The 20,752-nt window shown below is 37.2% G+C and overlaps 1 protein-coding gene across 1 annotated transcript; it reads right to left on the bottom strand.

Moving 5' to 3' along the window:
• Positions 1–863: 863 nt before the first annotated feature.
• Positions 864–20,573, bottom strand: IL18RAP (interleukin 18 receptor accessory protein). Its single transcript, XM_063304959.1, has 10 exons — positions 20,387–20,573; positions 18,799–19,069; positions 17,702–17,879; positions 15,074–15,248; positions 13,090–13,158; positions 11,374–11,488; positions 9,493–9,650; positions 7,706–7,846; positions 2,347–2,517; positions 864–1,857 (listed from the first exon to the last, which is right to left on the bottom strand). The coding sequence occupies exons 1-10, from the start codon at positions 20,454–20,456 to the stop codon at positions 1,490–1,492; spliced, it is 1,716 nt and encodes a 571-aa protein (XP_063161029.1). The 5' UTR covers positions 20,457–20,573; the 3' UTR covers positions 864–1,489.
• Positions 20,574–20,752: the final 179 nt, after the last annotated feature.

A 20,752-nucleotide genomic window follows, 5' to 3' on the forward strand; every position in this document is an offset into this window, starting at 1 on the left:
TTATTTATTTGTTTGTGGATTTCTTTATTATTGTCTCAGTTAACTGCAACTCTAATCAATGTACAACATTCAACTTTGATGAAAAAAAGCATAATTCCATTACAATATACAATAATAACATTAAAACAGCTTAATTACACAAACAAACACACATTATAGCGCTGTATGTGGATCGATCTCCAATGCATTCCAGAAAAGCCAAGTTTCCACAAGCTTCCATAAGGCTATGAATATGGGAGCCACCCTTGCCTGGGAGAGGAGGGCAATTACTCCAAAGGAAGGAAGACCCCACAGAAAACACCACTGTTGAGCCTCCTCCTATCATACCCATAGCAGGAGTTTCCTCCTCACTTAAACTGGGTGGACAGAATCTACCTGGGAGAAAGAGGCTCAGAGATACCTAGGCTTTCAGCCATGTAGGTCTTTATAGATAATTATCAGCACCCTGAACTGCATTTGGAAACAAGCCATAGCCAATGCACCTCCCACAGCATAGGTGTCACATTGTAGTAACAAGACTGTCCCGTAGCTGGTCACTTTATGTTTCTCTAAATTAATGTACTTTCTCTAATACATCCCTCTGTATGTGTGTGTGTGTGTGTTACTTTCAATTACTTTACAGCCAGGGTCTTCTAAAAAGGGATAAATTCAAGTCAAGAATCACCATCACATCCAAGTGGATAGCGTATCTATAAAATAGCTAAGACACTACGACATAACAGTACAATTCCATTTTATTTGTTTATTTATTTATTTATTTATTTGATTTCTATAGCCGCCCATCTCCACAAGCAACTCTGGACAGCATACAATCATAGCAACATAAAACAATTAAAAGAAAATAAATATATATTGTTGCTGAGTAAAACTATTGCCATAGTAGTTAATACAGCTAAGAAACGGGGCCCTTAACACACTCAGGCCCCAGGCCCGGGCACATTTTACAAAATATTGCAAAATACTGCATTAAATAATAATAATATATTACTGTTTGTGAAAAAGCAAATGCAAAGTTGTTAAAATGCAAACTGGGAATGATCACTAATTGACCTAGTAGCTTACAAAGCCCACTTAGAGATGGCTGAATTTGTCCAATTTGGTTTCTCCATACTTCTCATTTTTCTATGCATAAATGTTGTTCATCCTGTTTTCATATCAGTAACTTAACAAACTCATTTCATTTCACAATTGTTATCTAATGTGCATATTTTTCTAATTTCCTCCAATATATACTTTGAATGAGATTTTCCTCAATGGACTTTTTTCCTTAATTGGTAAAATGGATCACAATTACAAATTTCAGAGTTTCAGTTAAAACAGTCATATTAGAAAACTCTGAAATAAGATGCCAATGAATCTTTCTCAGATCCCCAATTTTACCATCTCATAATCATTTATAGCTGGAGGGGCTTGTGTATGACTGAGCTATGGCCCCTACCCTATCATTCTCTACTTGATCGTCCATTTTTTCTCTCTCCCTCATTCCCTGTCACCAACACCAGCAAGAGCTGGGGGAAAATGAAGGCCACTTGTCCCCCCCACTGTTGCTATGTTTCACTGGCAAGTGATACCGTAATTTCTTCCAGAACTGCTTATTAGCTGTAGGAGAGGTAGATGTTCTCCAGGTAATCCTGGGCAAGATCCTGAGGGCTTTCTTCACCTTAGGAGGTAATGAATGTGGCTCCTGATAAGTCTCAACCTGTATTAGGATGGGTTTCATGGTTTTATCTTCCAGGGCAGTGTTGATTGCTGCTTCAAGTTCAAAGAGAGCCTGGCTACTCTTAACGTAGTTTGGACTCAAGATGATGATTGCCCGCCTGCTCTTTTTCATAGCATTTACAATGTCTTCGGTGTATGCTGGCAAAAGAGAGCATTATTAGTAATGTACTTTGTTTCTTTTTCATATCTTTGAAACCATGCCTTGAACTGGATGCATAAAGCCGGGACTTACAGAATTCCAAGTATTAAGATAAGATTCAAGCAAAAAAATAAACTCTGAAAGCAATATAATTAAATCAGAGAAGTAAAAAATGAAAATGTTATTTCTTAGCAGCTCATCTATTGTACAAAAAAGCATACTCTCTCTAGGTCAGGACTGAGTGTGTGCCTTTTGTATTTTCCACTGACCAGTACTGTCAGCGCCAATGACTTTTATAGAACTGCTTTGTTTTACATGAACTGGTAAAATCTCAGTAACCAAGTGATTTGCATTTGGGTTTGGTTTTACTCACAAATGATGCTATGATTAACATAACCCTGATAGTAGGTTGTCATTTTTCTACCAATGGAAAGTATTGGTGCTGCTATTTTATTTTAGCTATTATATGCAATCAGAGAAAATATTACCTCCCCCTGGAAGGATGTCTCTTTCCATGAGACATAGCTTATATCCATAGTCATTTTCTAAAATGAGTGGAAGGAACTCTAGAGCTAGCTGCTCCTCAGTGTGCAGTTCCTGGTTGGCTTCAGCGATCTCTGGTTTTGCATAGGAAACAAAAGCATCAAATTCCTTCCAATCTGAAAATAAATAAATTAAAATAATGATGATGAAAAGAAGCAAGTCGGCATTAAAACTTTAAAAGGATGAAGAAAAGGAGAAGGAAGAGAAAATCCTTTCTGAATCAGTGAGATGGAGATGAATGTCACCCATACTGAGACAATGCAGGCAAGGAGGTCAGGAAAAGCAGCTGTCCTAGAGGAACAATGTACCTGTGCATTCATGAATATGTATGTGTGTATTATATGAGTCTTCTTCTACGTGTGCAAGCGTAAAACAGATAAAACCAGCCACCACAGCTAGGATGTCTTTTCATACTAAAACGGAATTAAATGTTGTGTTAGTCAAATCATCGTACATATATGTATGAATTGAACTCAGTGGGTTGATGAGATTAGAACACTAAACTGGACCTGGATTTCTATTCCTTTTTACACAGAGTCTCACTATCTTCAACCAGTCTCTAAACTATGTATTTAATTCTTGTTATGAAAATAAAATAGTAATAAAAATATAGTGCCTTGAACTCTGTAGAAGAATAACATCATCTACCAATGAGCATGTAGTACTCATGCATGCTCATCACATTTAGCCCACATGTTCAGTGCACTTGAGAAAGGATTCTGTTATAATTCTATCACAACTTTTTAAACAGATGAGGTAATTGATCTAAACCATCATCAAAAAGTGTAAATATAGCCTCAATTCTAAACTATCAAGAAGGCTTTCCATTCTTCAGATCAGTATTGGGGAAATCCCAACAGATTTACTTCAACTTGCCTGTGGCTTCATGTGTTTAATAGTCTCTGTGGTTGGTTTTTTAACCCTCCATTAGCTGTTCAGTGACATGATAAGTAGGTAGCCATACTAACTGAAATGACTGATAAATAAATAAATAAATAAATATCCAATTTTCTTCATTCCCAGTATTCATTGTCAGGGCTGATGAGAGCTGGAAGTCCAACTTCATCCAGAGGGTCACAGACTTTCCATGTTGTCTAATTAAGATGAGACAAGAAGACAAAAAGCAGTGGGGAATGTTCTTGCTCAAGGTACAGGTAGTCCTCATTCAGTGATCACTTGTTCAGTGACCTTTCACAGTTAAAACGGCACTGAACTAAGGAACTTACGACTGTTCCTCGTAGTTTCAGCCATCACAGCATCCTCGTGATCACAGAATTGCGATTTGGGTGCTTGGCAACCAGCACTTATGAGCTGTTTCAGCATCCCACAATCATGTGATCTCCATTGGCAACTTTCACCGCCAGCTTCCAACAAGCAAAGTCAATGGGGAAGGTGGTAGGAAGTCACAAGTGGCGGTCACGTGATATCACGCTTTACAACCACATTGCTTAGCAATGGAGTTGCTAGTCCCAATTACCATTGTTAAGCAAGGGCTACCTGTAATATATGGGGAATGTGCAAATTCCCTCCCTTTGGTGTCACTAATAGTTCTAAGCTGTTTTGAACTTGAGGATAAAGAATGCCTTCACATTTTTCAATTGTTCTACACGCAAAAGCTAATGGCTAAACTGAACATAGGAAGTTTTAATTATTATGCAACATTGAAAATAGAAATCTACAGGTAATTTACAGCAGTGGGTTGTTGAATTGTGTTATTTGCCAAAGCTGGAATTGGCTGTTCTCTGACAGAGACAAGGAAGACTTTCAAGCAATTCAATCAATTTTTTTGAGATACTGCCTTTCTTTCCTCTTCTTTTGTTTTCCTTTTTATCATTTACATATTACATAAGTGCCTCATGGCAGTTTTTATTTTGTTAATTAGTTCTTGTTATCTTATATTATTTGAGGTGTAATTAAATTTTCATTAATACTTGTACTTCCTGTCTCAAGTTTCATTTTAAAAAATGGAGAAAGGTATGGGTGTATCTATAAGGCAAAAGTAGGAGTGGGGTTCTTTTATAACATCATCAGGGAATACAGTGGCTAAAATAAATGCAACTGCTCTTCATTGTTTGAAGCCACATGAAAAATGCATTTTAAACGTGTTTTAAAGAAAGAGGATCTACTCTCCCCATTACCAGTAAACCATATTTCTCCTGAAATGTTTAAAATCACCTGTCTCTCCCACATAATTTATTTAGTTTGTTCTTTAGAAGATCTTACTCATGAAAATAACATTGAAGTTCAAAATGAAAATGCCATAACTATCAAGGAAATAGTTTTTTCTCTCCCATACAAATTCTGTATCTCCAAACAACATAGAAAGGTAATAATTTGCCCACAGCCACATAATGCATTAATGGCCAAAGAGATAATTAAACCAAGGGTTCTGCAATTTCAGTCAAGCATTCTACTATGCCACATTGTTCCTTGACATAAAATATGCTGACCTCTCTCTCCCTGGAGATTGGATCATTTTTCATTTTAACAGTAGAGGCCGCTGTAAAACAAGATCTGTAATCCATCTGAACAGTGGGTTAATTACCACACAAATATTTTTAAACCACTAACTGTCACAAATTCTGATATTGAAGCCATTTTCTTATAGGAAATGAAGTGATTCCCATATCTAGGTTAAAGTACCACATGTGGAACATGTACATGGGCATAGAGCAGTAATGCTTGAAAACTGTAGACAGAAAATTTATAGACAGCAATTTGTTACATGCAAAAATCATACCATTTTATAGTGATTGTGTAAGAATCTTGTGCATATAAGATGCTATAGAACAATGTTTATTATCATTTATTAAATTTATTATAGCTACCTACTCTAAAAGACTCTGGGCAGCTTACAGTATCCAAATGTGCAAATCACAGTTAAAAGCATGAAACAAAACATGGCAGCCCAGACTAAAAACAGCTATACCGATGAAACATGACAGGGGTTCCACAGACATGCTGACCCAAGGCCTGGGAATGCAGCCAAATCTTAAGGGCCTTCCGGAACCCCAGGAGAATGGGCACCATCCATATCTCTGGAGGGATGCTGCTCCAGCGGGGCAGAGGCCACTACACAGAAGCCACGCTTCCTTGATCCCACAAGATAGCGACATTTAATGGAGGGGAAGAATGAATGTACCAGGCAGGCAGAAACAATTGGGGACAGGCAGCTCCTCAGATAACTAAGATAACTAAGGCCTATGCCATGAAAGACTTCACAGGGAACAACCAGCACCTTGAATTGCACCCAGAAGCCCACTGGCAGCCAACTTAGAAGTGCCCCTTGCCATTTGCGCTGCTGCATTTTGAACCAGCTGTAATTGCCAGATGATCTTCAAGGGCAACCCCATGTAGAGCACATTTACAGTAGACGATTCACATTCCGCTTAATCCTATTTCTTTAGCACACAATTTGGCCTAGTGGTGCCTTTTATAAGTTGCAACAAGTTGTTCAATCAGCCTTAATCAACCTGGTGTTCCCCAAGTAAGTTAGATTTCAGCTCCCAGAATTCACAGACAACTGAAGACCAACACATCTAGAGAGCACTCAGTTGGAGAAATCTTAGAAAGGGAAAGGTGATTTAAACCTACATCAGTGCCTGATACTAATATTGTATGCTGACCTACACTATGTAGATATATTACATTCAAATTCCTCTCCTCTGTGAAATTTGGGGCATGAACTTTTCAAACTGGTGGATTATAAGTAAAAAATTGCCATGCTGTTTGTTTTGTGTGCGTGTGTATGTATGTACGTATATGAAATGTTATTATTTTTATCTTCCCACTTTTTAGATCTGTACATTTTTAATCCAACAGATCACTGATAATAGTGTTCGTTTGTTGATCTGGCTTTTCAGGGTTTGTTCTTGTTTCAAAAAAACTTCAGAACTGCTTAACAATAAGAATGGAAGAAATGTTTCTGCTACCAACTCCTTTCAGGTGTCCTAAAGGTTATTATTCAATCCAGTTCTAAAACTGAACATATATTTTTCTTATAAAAACAGCTGTATCAGAAGCTTTGTCTTTAGCCATAAAAATGAGATAGAAACTTTTAAGAGAAAGGATAGAAAAAGAGAGAAAGGGTGAAAGGGTGAAAGTTTTACTAATTTCAGTTGTTTTAGAAAATGAAAACTTCTGACCTAAATTCATTTCCTCAGTTTAATACCTCTGTGACAGACTATATTAAAAACAGCTCAGCTATTAACAGGATTCTGTAACAGACGCTATAGATTCATCTAGGCCAGGGTTTCTCAACCTGGGCCACTTTAAGATCGGTGGACTGCAACTCCCAGAATTCCCCAGCCAGCAATGTCCACCCATCTTAAAGTGGCCCAGGTTGAGAAACCCTGATCTAGGCTGCATCCCTAGCAAATTCTTCCCTCCTTCTTCTTCCTCTTCTCCTCCAATAGAAGAGGCAAGAAGATTTTTGTGGAATCTGTTCAAGTGTTCCTCTGTTGTCTCTATGTTTCCATTAAAATTCATCTTCATATCAGTAAGTTATTTGTACTTTTCGTTTTGTTCATTTGGGTCATGTGGTAATGTTTGAAATGTTTTAAACCTGAAACTTCTATCAACTGAATTTAATAAAAGAAGTGGAAAAAAAGAGTTCATTGGATTTTTCTGATGAGATTGATAAAGATTTGTTTCCTGTGTATTTAGAAGGATTTTGCCAAGCCTGAAGAAATGTGGGTTTGTGCAGTGTTTGTTTTGTTTTTTTCTGGTACAGCCTGATTCATACTGAAAGTCGTGTTCTTCCTAGGACTGACTTTCCCTGGTTTTCCTTTACCATATCTGAGTGATGAGTTATACGCTGATAGCTAAGGGTTATTAATCATACTTTATTTCCAAATGTATGCCTAAAGACTACTATTTAAATTCTACAGAATGTGTTAAATATTATTGCAGCATACTTCTGTACCGAGGGGTGGATTTGAAACATGCTTTCTTGGATTTCAATCCAACACTCTATTTGCTGGCTAATCATCAGATCAGCAGAGATTTTATAATATATGCTGAATCCAACTAACAGGGATTCTTATGAAAATGAATATTTTGTACTTTTGGGGTGGGTTCCTGGGATCCCTGTATGCCACCTTAAGGTATTTAAAAACAATGGGTTAGTGAGGTAGGGCCAAACATAGGTAGGGTGAAGAGAAAGAGAGAGAAACAGAGACAACGAATAATAAGAACCAATGGTATTAACCAGTCTTCTCCCATCAGTAAATTGGCCAGTAAATTGGGGGATTATATCTAAAGAGTGCCAAATGGGGGATGCTATTGTAAATCAAAAGCTCTTACCATTCAGAGTTTCATCTTTGGCTAGGTAATTCCGATAGAACAGTACTAGTTCAATCCAGTGCTTATAAACCAGCAGTCCTCCTGAAACTACTCCAAGTAGTGTTATAATGGTGCAACACAAAGTAAGCAAGAAATGCATTGCTAAAGTGGGAAAGGGAAATAGATAAAACATAATGCAAAATTAATGATGATGTCAATGATTACTGATGAAGTTAGAGATGAAATATAATATTTGGGCAAAGATGTGGTGGTTGGTGATGTGAACTTGTCCACTGAAGATATAGATCAATTTCAAAGAGCAATAGATATTGTTTGAATGAAAATACACATGTTTACACCACATATACTGTATAGGAAGGTAGTTCTATTCAGATGTACTTAAAACATATACTTCCTTATGAAAAGCCAAAAGCCAAAACTTGGTAGAGGGCTCCATGAAGGCCTAGACCTCAGACCTTTAACGCTTCCATTTTAGGCAAACATTTAGAAGATCTGGAGTCCACTTAGATCCTTTTCAGTGGAGTGGAATTTCCCATCTTTCTAGTACTGGAATTTCAGCAATTAGGGACGCGGTGGCGCTGCGGGTTAAACCGCTGAGCTGTCGATCGGAAGGTCGGCAGTTCGAAACCGCGCGGCGGGGTGAGCTCCCGTTGTTAATCCCAGCTCCTGCACACCAAGCAGTTCGAAAACATGCAAATGTGAGTAGATTAATTGGTACCGCTTCGGCGGGAAGGTAACGGCGTTCCGAGTCGTCATGCTGGCCACATGACCCGGAAGTGTCCTATGGACAACGCCGGCTCCAAGGCTTAGAAACGGAGATGAGCACCGCCCCCTAGAGTCGGACTCGACTGGACTTTACGTCAAGGGAAACCTTTACCTTTTTATCCTAAGGCTGGTAAAAGGCACAAGTACAGTGGCCTGCATTTCTATCGGGGTATTTGGGAAGGTAGAGAAAATAATAAGCAGCAGCAGCAGCTGTATTTCTCTAGGAACCATTGAAGTATGGCAAGTTGATGATGCATTAGAGCGCCATTTAATTGTTTCTCAGATTTCTGTTCTGCTGAAGGCCAAATGTGGGATAAAATAAATCTACCCATAGCTAATGCTGTGGTGACAGTTATTCATAAGATTCTAGAGAAGTCTTAGCTACCTTCAAGGAAGATTACTTAATTTTGTCCAAGATAAATATATTTAGCTGTAGAATCTCCATCTGAGAAGCCATATAAGGTAGTTCTCATTTAGCAACCACAATTGGGACTGGCAACTTGGTCATTAAGTGAAGCGGTCACTAAGTGAAACCATGGCTGTGCTTCCAATCTTACTTTAATTTTCCTTTGCTTTACAGACCTGCAAAGGTCATAAATGCAAGGATTGTTTGCAAAGTTACATTTTCTTCACTGTCGTAACTGCGAATGGTCACAAAACAAGGCAGTCACTAAACAAGGACTACCTGAACTTATTCATACTGCATTTCAGGGAAAGAAACAGGAAAAACTTGTTGTATTTGTGTCACTCACATTCTAACTTCGCAGAGGGACCTGACAGCCCCTTTTAGACACTCTGTGTTTGTCTAGGTGGATTGATTAGAGGATGTCATGTTTGTAAAAGGACAACAAACAAACAAATGGCAGGAGAAACAAACTGTTTTTATAACAGAATTTTGAGGCTAAGACTCATTCATTTAGATATTTACCCCATAATTAACATAAAAGATCAGAAAACCAAAGGATTTTTTTAATGAGGGCAAGCAGAGCAGTGATGTTATCTTAGTGGTTTGACAGTTTTACCTTTTTCTGTTTGCCTCTTAAGTTTGATCACTCCAGTGGCATTCCCAATAGAGTTCTGAGCCAAGCAGATGAAGTGGCTGTTTAAATCTTCTTCTGTTACTTTTATCAGTTTGAAGGTAAGAGTAAAGGTTCGCCCTTCCGGTCCCTGTGGATGATACCTAAGCAGAATAATGCTCCCATCAACCATCAACACATTTGCAGCTTTTTGTGATAGCCACAAGCAAATACTTTAAATGTGTACAGAGGACTTCTACAATGGCAGACACAGAAAGAATAAAATGTGTGGCAGGCACATCCACCAGCCACACTGAAACTCCATTTTGTAACGAAGAGCAACTCTACTGTGCTTGGTCAACATGACCTTCCAAAAGCCACCTCATGAATCTGCCACACAAGTATTAATCAGTATGTTTCTTCTATAACTCACCTTTCCAGCAAGGACCTTAAGAGGCCATGCACTGGCCCACTTCATTTTAATCCCACCAATTCCTACGGCTGATTCATACGTTACAGAATATACACAACTGATTGGATACAGCCGACAAAAACTTAAACCCCAAACAAGGTTGCTAAACTAAATTAGCTTTGGGAAAGTCATGGGCCTAAAACCAAACAAGCCACATTAGGGCTTAGCAAGATGTGAACTGAGGGATAATTCACTTAAAAACATAATAAGCCACAAACCATCCTATTATTTGCCAGTCCTAGTTTCATAATCTACATATTTAAACGTGCTGACTTTATATATCACATACAGAATAGCAGTATCATATATAATATCACTTCTATAAGTGATATTGCTATTGTAGCCAAAAGGGCATTATTTGTACATACAGGGAGACAGCAGAATGTTCAAGAAATCCCAAAGTTTGCAAACTTACTGAGGTTCTTTAGTACTTCGTCAATTCCTCATCTGGAGCAATCAAAATGGCCCAGAACGGAGCTTCTAGTTCTTCCCTTTTTATCAGTTAAAAATTATACAAAAGAGTCATTGATGCTAAAGGTGCCTTTTCTCTCTCATTTTCCTTCACCCACTATGGTCTTTAGTTAGGAAATAGAGTTTGTGGGTATATGTCTTGCTTTGTTTTCAGTTTTTTTAGCAGAATGAGTAAAGTGTTTCTATAAGCAGCCAGAGCTCTACCGTTATACCCTCTGCTCGGCTTTAAATTGTTGATAGCCTCCAGCTAAATCAGATGTCAGCATAGCTCCATTTGCTGTATTTACTTGCAAATGTAAAAAAAAAAAAAAGTCCCACTCTCCCCCCTGAAAAAAAAAAAAGCAGAATTAAGGATTCACAGTCTAGGGCAAGTTTAAGAAGATTGAGATGGCAATAGAGAAGTTAATTGCTTACTGGATCAGGTAAAAGAATCTATTAATTTCATCTGCACTTTCACTGGGTTACAGCAAGAATTTCGCAAATGTGTAATATGGCATATATTTTTATGTCTGAGATAAAGAACCATTTCCATGCTAAGGATCACAATTCATCTTTCAGTGACATGCCAGGAGTCCCCAAAATGTTGTGATACGGAGAAGACAAAAATTAAAGTTGACTTCATCTAACTGAGATTGAAAGTATCATTGATTACATTTAATCTGATGGCTCATATATATTTAATCATAATCTACTGTGACATTAAAAATACCTGGAGTTCTGGAATTTTAGCTCAGATATTTCTGTTTTCATTCCAAAAAGGAGTTTAATAGATGTGCCACATATCATAAGAATGTCTCTCTAAATCAATCTTTCTTTCTTTCTTTCTTTCTTTCTTTCTTTCTTTCTTTCTTTCTTTCTTTCTTTCTTTCTCTCTCTCTCTCTCTCTCTCTCTCTCTCTCTCTCTCTCTTTCTTTCTTTCCTGCTCAGACCGTTTCTTTCCCTACCTCTTTTGCTGTATCAGTTGCTTGCTTTTACTGGTTTCTCGGTACCACTGTAGTGAAGAGGAAGGTTTCCTTTCAAAACCAAATTGCACTTTGCATTCAAGATCAATCGGTTGACCTTAAAAAAAAAAGATGAGGGTGGGGGAAAACACTTAAAAATCATTATGCCTATTTTCCATGGAACACAATATGTTTGAGAGCAGTTTGCAAATGGTTATATGATCCTTTACATAGGACTTGAATATTCACAGGCTATTAATATTAAGTAACATATATGAGGGATTGCCAGATATGTAGCTGTGTTATTTTTTTATACAAAAACAAGTCTTGTTGCATCTTAAAGACTAATATACTTACTATTTCATTAGGTTTCTTCACACACCACTTCCTATGTATCTTCAGTGCATTTAATGGAAAAAGGGTGATCCATGAACTTATATGATAATAATTCTATTAGGCTTTTTGGGGGGGGGGGGTGACTTGGAGTCAGTCTTGACTCCTGGCAACTGCCTGGACAAGTCCCTGCAGTTTTCTTGGCAAGGTTTTTCAGAAGTGGTTTGCCATTGCCTCCTTTGTAAGGCTGAGAGACAGTGACTGGCCCAAGGTCCCCCAGCTGGCTTTGTGCCTAAGGCAGGACTAGAACTCATGGTCTTCGGTTTCTAGCCTGGTGCCTTAACCACTATGCCAAACTGGCTCTCTCCTATTAGGCTTTAACACTGCTATATTTGAAAAGTATTGCATTTAAGATGATAAATGCGTGGCTTCCAATGTAATGCTATGCATACATATTAATCAAAGCAAAATTACTATAGAATAATAAAACTGGACATTCCTGTAATGGTATGTGGGAATGACCTTGGCAGACAGGAGAAGAGTGGCAGACTTGGCAATGGTCAGATAAGAGGCAGCTGAGCCCACAGAAGGAATGGGGCATGGCAAACATCTCAGAACGGACCGTCCCTGGTTTCTTGGACTGTAAAGGTGAGAGATGTAAGTTCAGACTTGCAAGATTCTGTTAAGGTAACCTTTCAACAAAGATGGAGTTAGTACTGGTGTGCTTCTTGCCTGAACTACTTCAAACGGCTAACAATTCCACAAACTGGAAAGTCAAACTTCTGTCTTTTTTTTTTTAAAAAAGAAGTTGTTGTTCATGGACAGTTGGAGGAAAGATGACAAATGGGCCTTCTCAATGAGGAACTTATAAATTAAAATATCCACAGAAAAGGCACTTACCTAAATTGTAACCAGTTATATTTCTCCCCTTTTTTACATCTGGCATTAGAAAACCTAAAAAAGAGCTGCTCTCTCAAGAGATCATAATAGCTAGTGTTTAAACCCATTTAGGGTTTTAAAACATAATGCCCAGCCTCTTGAAATGCTGGTAATATTGTCTTGAATCCATACACTGCAATTATTCTGCGAAATTCATATCTTTATGCTGTAGTCATTAATGGGTGAATGTACATATGTGAACCAGCTAGTTAAAATAAAATTTACTTTTCTCCAACTTTCTAGAATAGAATCCTGCTCTTTTGCTTAAACAAAGAAAGCAATAGAGAATCTGTGATTGATATCATAAAATATCAGGTAGTCCAAAAGTACCCATGGCTACTCCATTCCGGCTAAAGTTAAGCTGTAGCTTAGAGTGGAATACAGTCAATGTAAGACACCTATTATCTTCTAGGTTGCAAAATAAATGCAAAAATATAATTATCTTACCAATTTCTACTTCAAGGGTTGTCCCACCACTGGGATTCAAAACCTTTGGAGGATGAATAGTGTCTTCTGCTAAAATATGAAAAATGGCATGTCAGAATTAGGAAATTCCTTTAAAAAACCCTTTGTGTTTAACATGTTGAATGCACAGCCAGGTTAAAAATGACAATTTACAAGAGGGATCCATGAGAAAACACAGACAAGATACCTCTCATTTATTTATTTGTTTTATTTTATTTATTGATCAAATTTATCACCGCCCATCTCCCAAAAGGGACTCTTAAGATGGCACTTAACCATCCATTTGGTGGAATGAAACTACAGTAGCTAGCATTTAGTTAGCTGAAATGTTGCAAGTCATTTCTTTCAAGAACTAAGTAAGAGTGAGTCCTGCAAAGGGCAATCCATATAATACTTTGGTTCCAGGGGCTATAATTTTATTCCAGTTCATGTACAAACATCACAGCTGAAAGTTACTAATTAAATGCAGTTCTTTCTCCAGCTACTGCCTCTACTGTTATTTATCTGAGTGGGAAAAGGTTATTTGACCATCTTTGTGCTTCATAGGTTATATTCCTGATGAATCCATCTTTCCACCAGAGATGGACAGGGTGTGTGTTTGTGTGTACACACACACATACATACACAAGATAATTTCTTTAAAAAATAATCTATTAGGGATGCAATTATGGTACAACTACAGCAAAAAGTAACTGGTGTCTTCATTCTTTCTTGGACAGACCTATTTCTCTTCTGCTGTTCCTCTATCTCTGATAGAACTAAAAATATCATATCTGGTCTTGAAAAATATGGATGACTGCTAGATGGCAGCAAAGAGTAGAGAAAAAGTGAATCCTTTGATGCCATCTAGTATTCATCTGGATTTTTGCAACCCCAATATAGTAGCCCTACTTTTGACATACTTCTCAACCAACTAGCAAAAGAGGGTTATTTCCATGGGCCTTACTGATAACAGAAGGCTTTTGAAATCAAGCATAAAGAAAATTAACTTGCCCTCTCCTACACTATTTGCTTATATAAAATAAAAGTAACGATTTTTCAGAGTGTTTCCTGGTATTCTTACACATATATTTTTGGAATTCATTAAAAAGTAAAAGTGGACACTGAATCTAATCTATCTAATTTTTCAGAATGCCATGCCATTTTAGAACAATGCTTTTATTTGCTTGCTTGGTGAGAGGTATGTTCACACTTAACCATCCTTATACAACCATCCTTTAGAATAGCAGATCAGGGTTTAAATTGGTGCTGTTCCTTCAGCAGACCTTTTCCCTATGATAAATAGGTTTTTAGCTGATATTACCCTAGTATGGCATAATTGGGCTATCATAATGAGCTCACAGCAGATAAACCCCATCAATCTTAAACAAGAATTATCTGAATGTATTCTTGTAAAGTTTTCCAAAATAGAACTCAACCCTTTTTGAAAAAGAAGTGTGATTGCTGCATGTCTTCCAGACAAGTACCCAAAGGAGCAGCTTCACTTTATTTGCTTTGGCAGATCCAATTATTTACTTGTTACATGTATTTTCAAATGTCAGGGTATAAGTAAATATATTAGTCAATGGAAATTGCAGAATAGAAAGTCTAGGACCCTTTTGACCATTTCTGAAAACGATCTATTAACATATCCACAGGTGATGGTCAGTGATTTATTAATTTTTTTTACAACATAGATCTCATTTTTCTAATGTTTCAAAAGTTTGTGAAAAGCACATTTGTATCTTATGAGTAAATTGTTTTAAGGGAGTGTCACAACTGCTTAGACCAGTCAGGAATGACACAGAAAAGCAAATGATTCAAATAGCAACTGAATATTCATTATATTCAAAATATAATTATAATATATTAAGAAATTCTAAATAAGTCTAATATAGTATAATGTAATGTAACACAAGTTTCACTGCCAGAATGTAAAGCATTATATAAAATTATTTATTATACTGAATTAAGTATAGTGACTTACATATAACGTGCACATTTACTATTGTTCTCATTTTCCATTGCATATTGTAGTCAGTCAACATGTAATCACATGTATAAGTACCATTATCTTTATCATACACAGAACGCAACTTCAGTTTATCATGGAGGAATTGTAAGCCCGGTCTTTTCTTTTGAAGTTTTACTTGTATTCCATTCTAACAGAAGAGAAAGAGGAACAACTCAAATATTACAAGAGGTTGAAACATACTAATTCACAAATACTCAGCTTAACAGATCACCCTTGTCATGTTCACCGTTCCGGTGTTTCTGCATCGTAACGGTTCGCTTGCCATGGTGCTGATATGTGTCCTGGCTGGGAGGGTGCTGCTGCGAGCCTTGTACTGAAGACGTGCTGACCTGTGCCAGGAGGAATGTGTTTAGACTATCTCTGAAATGTCAAGGTCTCTTTGCCCGTTGAGCAGCAGAGCTCGTTAGGAGCACCTGGGAATGTGGGGTGAACTGTATGTGAGGGAGGGGCTGGGCTGCTGTTTGTAAAGGTGCTATTTAGTTTGAGTTTAGGCGCGCTTTTCTCATTCTCAGCTTTTTACCTGTTTGCACCCTTTTCTAAATAAACTCAGAACCTGAATTGTCATTTTGAGTCTGAGAGTTTTATTGGAATTAAGGCAACCATCACAACCCTCCACCATCCTGTCCCCCTCACTCTAGGGCAGCTTTCTTCAATTTGATTTCCACGAAGTTGTTTTATATCAATTGTTCTAATATATTTGAAGATATTAAGGTAAAACTGGCTTTGAAAATACCTTCTGCCTTGGTATTCCCTGGTATCTCGAAAATTTCAGCAAGGTTGGATCTTATTAGGACTTGGATATACATCCAAGAAGAAGCAAGAATTTTCTATCGTACAATAAAGTTACGGTTAATGTAGATTTCAAAAACCAGTATGTTAGAAGTGCCATACTCATAATATGGAATAGATATAAGCCCAGAATATGCCGAAAATCCTTTATAGGTCCCCATACAAGAAGCATTTCATAGGAGAGAAACAGCAGGTAAAGAGGAAGGGTTAACTGAGTGAGGGTTGTTAGAACAAGAGCATGGAGGATATAAGATGAAATCAAGGTAGCAATCAGCAGCAGAGGGATTTAGTTTTCAATGGTTTTCATGCACACAGTTAAGAGAAAGATTCACGGTAGATAACAGGACATTTATAGCTGAGCAACAGAAGACAGAAATTGAAATTGAATTATGTACAAATGATGAACATGTAATTGCCAAAATTTGTACAAACTAATTTTTGGTTCAGATACATATACTGATACAAAGCATTTTAAAGACTAAGATTCAACTGAAACCAGAACTTTTTTTGTTGGGGTTAATGAACAGACAACTAGAAAAAAGCCATGGAAGATTGTTTTTATATATGATCACTGCTGCAAGACAACTATATGTACAAAAAATGGAAATATTCTAAAATACCCACAATGGAGGAATGGTTGGTGAAGATGACGGAACTGGCAGAGATGGCAAAATTACATTGTTTGCTTAGAGAAAGATCAACTACTACATTTATTAGTGACTGGAAACCCCTTATGGACTTTTTGCTGAAAAAATTAAAAAATGAACTGATGATGAATGGATTTGATTATTAGAAAGGGTAGATTATGGAAAGAAGGAACCTTTGAAAGAGGATAGAATATAAATGTACTCCTCTTTTCTTTTTCCTTTTTTTTCCCTCTCTTTTTCTTTATTTCTTAGGAGGGGGAGGTCCATAAGGCATTTCTAGTCACTAATAAATGTAATAGTTAATAAGGTCACCTGTCTTCCCCTTGCTTCCATGATCATATTTTTTTCCACTCTTCTCCCTAAATAAAATGGATCAAAGAGATGAAAGTGGCATGGGTAACCAAACATTTATTTTCACACTTCAACTGTCAATAGTGGTATGAAATGAATTTTTGAGGATCTCAGGTGGATGAAAAAACCTACAGGGAGACACAAGGAAAATAACCTGTTCCCATTGTACTTCATGGCAACTGGTATTCATAAGCATATGATTTCTGACCTTCAGGTGAATTATAGAACTCTCATGATTGTCAGCCATGAAGGGAGTGATCTTTAGGTGAAAAAGTCTTAATTTTAAATTGCTATTCTGCAACAGCCTTGCAGTGGACCGGTGCACTCCAGATATGTTGTATTCCAGTTCTTATAAATCCCATGTTGGTTTTGGCCATGCTGGCTGGGAACTGTAGAAATTGTGACATCCAATATAGCCAAAGAGTACTAGATTGTGAAACACTGCTCTACATGAAACCAAAACCTGCTGCCCCCACCCCACTCTTCCAACAGCAGTTAAAACCAGCATGGCTTTGTGTTTGCCCAAACAGTAGCAGCACCTACTTGACTTTGGCTAAACTTGAATGTACATCCAGGTACTAACAAGATCCAACCTTGCTTAGATTTTCAAGATACCAGGGAGTATTAGGGCAAAAGGCTACCCTGGGAGGTCAAAAAAATATTCCAATCGAAGTAGTGGCAAATCATTTCTCTATCGTTGTTCAAACAATCAAAACTACTTGAAAATATCTGTGAAATGTACAGCAGTTGAACTGGACTCAAGGAAGCTGTTACCTTAAAAAAAAAAATTCACCTTGTACCATTTTACTGAAGATTGTGGAAAATTAGAGTAACAACTTTTCCCCGGGCAACCAATAGATCTTCCTTCCTCCACAAATAGGTAAATGTCATTTCCATCGTAATCTGAACAATTAGCCATAACTTTTGTTTGAACAGCTACTAAAATCTTGACACATGGTGATACGTTATCCCTGTATGACACAAAAAGCAAATTCAGGTGAAATTATCCAGAGACCACGTGATTCTGTGGAGGAGGGGAAAAAAACAAATTGCATACATTACAGAAATTGAAATGTATTATTGAAGCATTGGAAAAAGTGCCATACTTATAATGGTCCCAATATATCCCAAGATTGTAAAGGGTATTCTATTTGTGGAAAAAAATGACACAGAGACTTGTAAACTGAATATGGGGCAAAACTGTATGGGAATTTTGAGCCTCCCAGGTGCCTGAGTAAAAGTTCCTGTTCAATCCACATTGGATAGCTTTATATCCTGGCCTAATTTGTCTTGTTTCTCTCATTTCCAAAATAATATAATTCATTATCATATCATTCATGCAGTTATGTGACAATGATAATGCTTTATAACATCCAGGTATACACTTAATAGTTTCCATTCTTTTTCTGAATTATGTATAACATGAAAACAACATAAAATATTGTTTAAGCTAAAAATATTTTCAAAATAATTAGCTACAGAATATATCAGATTAAAATAAAAGGATAGATTGATATTTACTGTAGAAGTTAGGACTATTGGCATAGTTTAAATGGTTAAATAGTGGAACATTGAGTTACAGAATGCACAAGGGAGGTGTTTGAGCACTCTTGGGGACAGGAGGGTAGGATATAATTTTTTATTTATTTGTTTATTTATTTGTCAAATTTATATAGCCTCCCATCTCATAAAAACTGACTCTAGGAGGCATTTAAGGACATGATCCATCCCAGTTAAGCACCATTAATTCCCAGTTGTTTTGGAAATAAAGATAATTTCATGCTTAAATCTCTTCCTCCCCACTCCACTAATTTCATCAAAGTAATTAAGAAATGATTATTTGGATGGTAAAAACACTAGAAAACAAGAAGTTCAGTCACAGCAACTAACCTTTTCATACAGATGTATATTCCAGAATGTTCAGCTTTTATTGGGTTAAACCAAAGTGAGTTTCCCCAAGGAGTAAGATTGGTGGTTTTATTACTGAGAATCATATTGGCTCCTCCATCACTGGATTGCCAGAACCACTTCACCTGGTTTTCATTAAGAAGAGAATGGTTGTAAATTGATGTGGTGTCTTCAGATGGTAGGTCACATGATACAACAAATTTCTGGTTGGTGATGGCCCTATACCTCACATCAGTATGCTTTCTAAGGCATTCTGAAAAGAATAAAAAAAATATTTAAAAAAGAAGACACAATTATTTTAGTTACCATAGGCATGCAGGTTTACATGTAAGCCTTTGCTTTTGTGAAGCAATCAGCTTCTCAGTTAATTACCACAAGGCATCAGATCTGACTGTTAGTGTGTGATATTCTATGAATTTCAGTGCCAGCACTAGTTCTACAGCCATTAACCACATATAGTAAAAAGCTGCCTTTTACTGAGAACATTTTCACAGTGCCATAACTTCCATTCCTCAGTTCCTCGAAAATAGCTTGAAGACAATCCATGAAAACCTCTGAACTCAAAACACTGAGACAATGCATATTCTAAGCTTCTGCAGTTCTCTAAGTTCTGCAGTTCTCTAAGTTCTCCTGAAAGAACAGAAGTCCACTTACCCTCAGGAAAAGGAAAGAAATTGCTTGCATGCATACGTACACACAAGCACGCACATGCCTTATTTCATACTCTGTGGATTTGTCTGGTTGCATATAAAATAAAAACCCTCAGCAATTCCTATGAGGGGAAGCCACCATTTCCCCTCGTACCAAGAGCTGGGTAAAGGCCAAAGTTCATGCAGAAGAGGAAATGGACTCCCCACAAACTCTACAGAGCAGCAGCATTTCAAAGAAAAGACGAGTTTTACTGCAGTTTCAAATATACCACAACTGAGTCATAAATTGGCTGAGTTGTTGAACACGGATCTCACAGAGGTCTCTAGCTGATTCAGCAGCAGTTCAAGGATTTCATAGACTCAACATACATGTTAAAGACATATTGATCCATCAAAATCAACATTGATTGATAACAGTTCTCCAGGGTTTCTAACAGGAACTTCCGGAATGATCAGGAAATGTTGGGAACTGAACTTAGAACCTTTTTTCTCATATGAAGTGTGTCATTTGTATGGAATCTTGGAGCTGAAATCCTTTTATCATCAGAAACTGACAAAAGTGTGTGATAACCCATTTAACAAAAAGATAACCCATGTTTGCTATTCAAGGCTGACTTAGGATACATTCAGGAGTGGGGTGGAATTGTGAAGGGTGCCCAGTGGACAAGAACACATGTATTTCTTGAAAAGCCTTATATTGTCCATTGAGTTGCACAATAGACTTTTCTAGTTACCAAAAAATATTTATATTCCTGTCTCCTAGCTTATGAAGCCTTCCTTATCTAGAAATCATGAAAATCTGCCTCCGTGAAAGATATATAGTCAGGAGAATACCTTCAAAATCATAATCCCTTATATGAAAGCTGGGAAGGAAACTTCAAACAATGAGCATTTGCAGTAAGTGTAATGACCTAGCTTACCAGTAATAGTCATGTCACCAGTTTCTGCTCTTGTCATGAACAATAGAAAGCACCAGAAAAAAAGCACCATTGTCCTCTAAGATTTCATTTCTGCAGTGTTGAATCTTTGGTAGTCAGCTCCCACGGCAGGCATCATCCTTAAAACTTTTTTCATAACTATGAAACAATCAAACAACGAAAGTAACCTGAAAGTATTTTCTTCCAGACAGAAGCTACGTGGAAAGTGTACAGAGGTAAACAGAAATCCTTTGTCACTTATTTCATACATATTTTACAGAAAGGGACTTCTTCTAAAACACCTTCTTTAAATGGGTGCCCTGTAAGATGCATAGACCTACAGCTGCCACTATCACAGTCATTTTTATT

Source organism: Candoia aspera, chromosome 5 (genome assembly GCF_035149785.1).
Source record: "Candoia aspera isolate rCanAsp1 chromosome 5, rCanAsp1.hap2, whole genome shotgun sequence".
NCBI classification, from domain to species: domain Eukaryota; kingdom Metazoa; phylum Chordata; class Lepidosauria; order Squamata; family Boidae; genus Candoia; species Candoia aspera.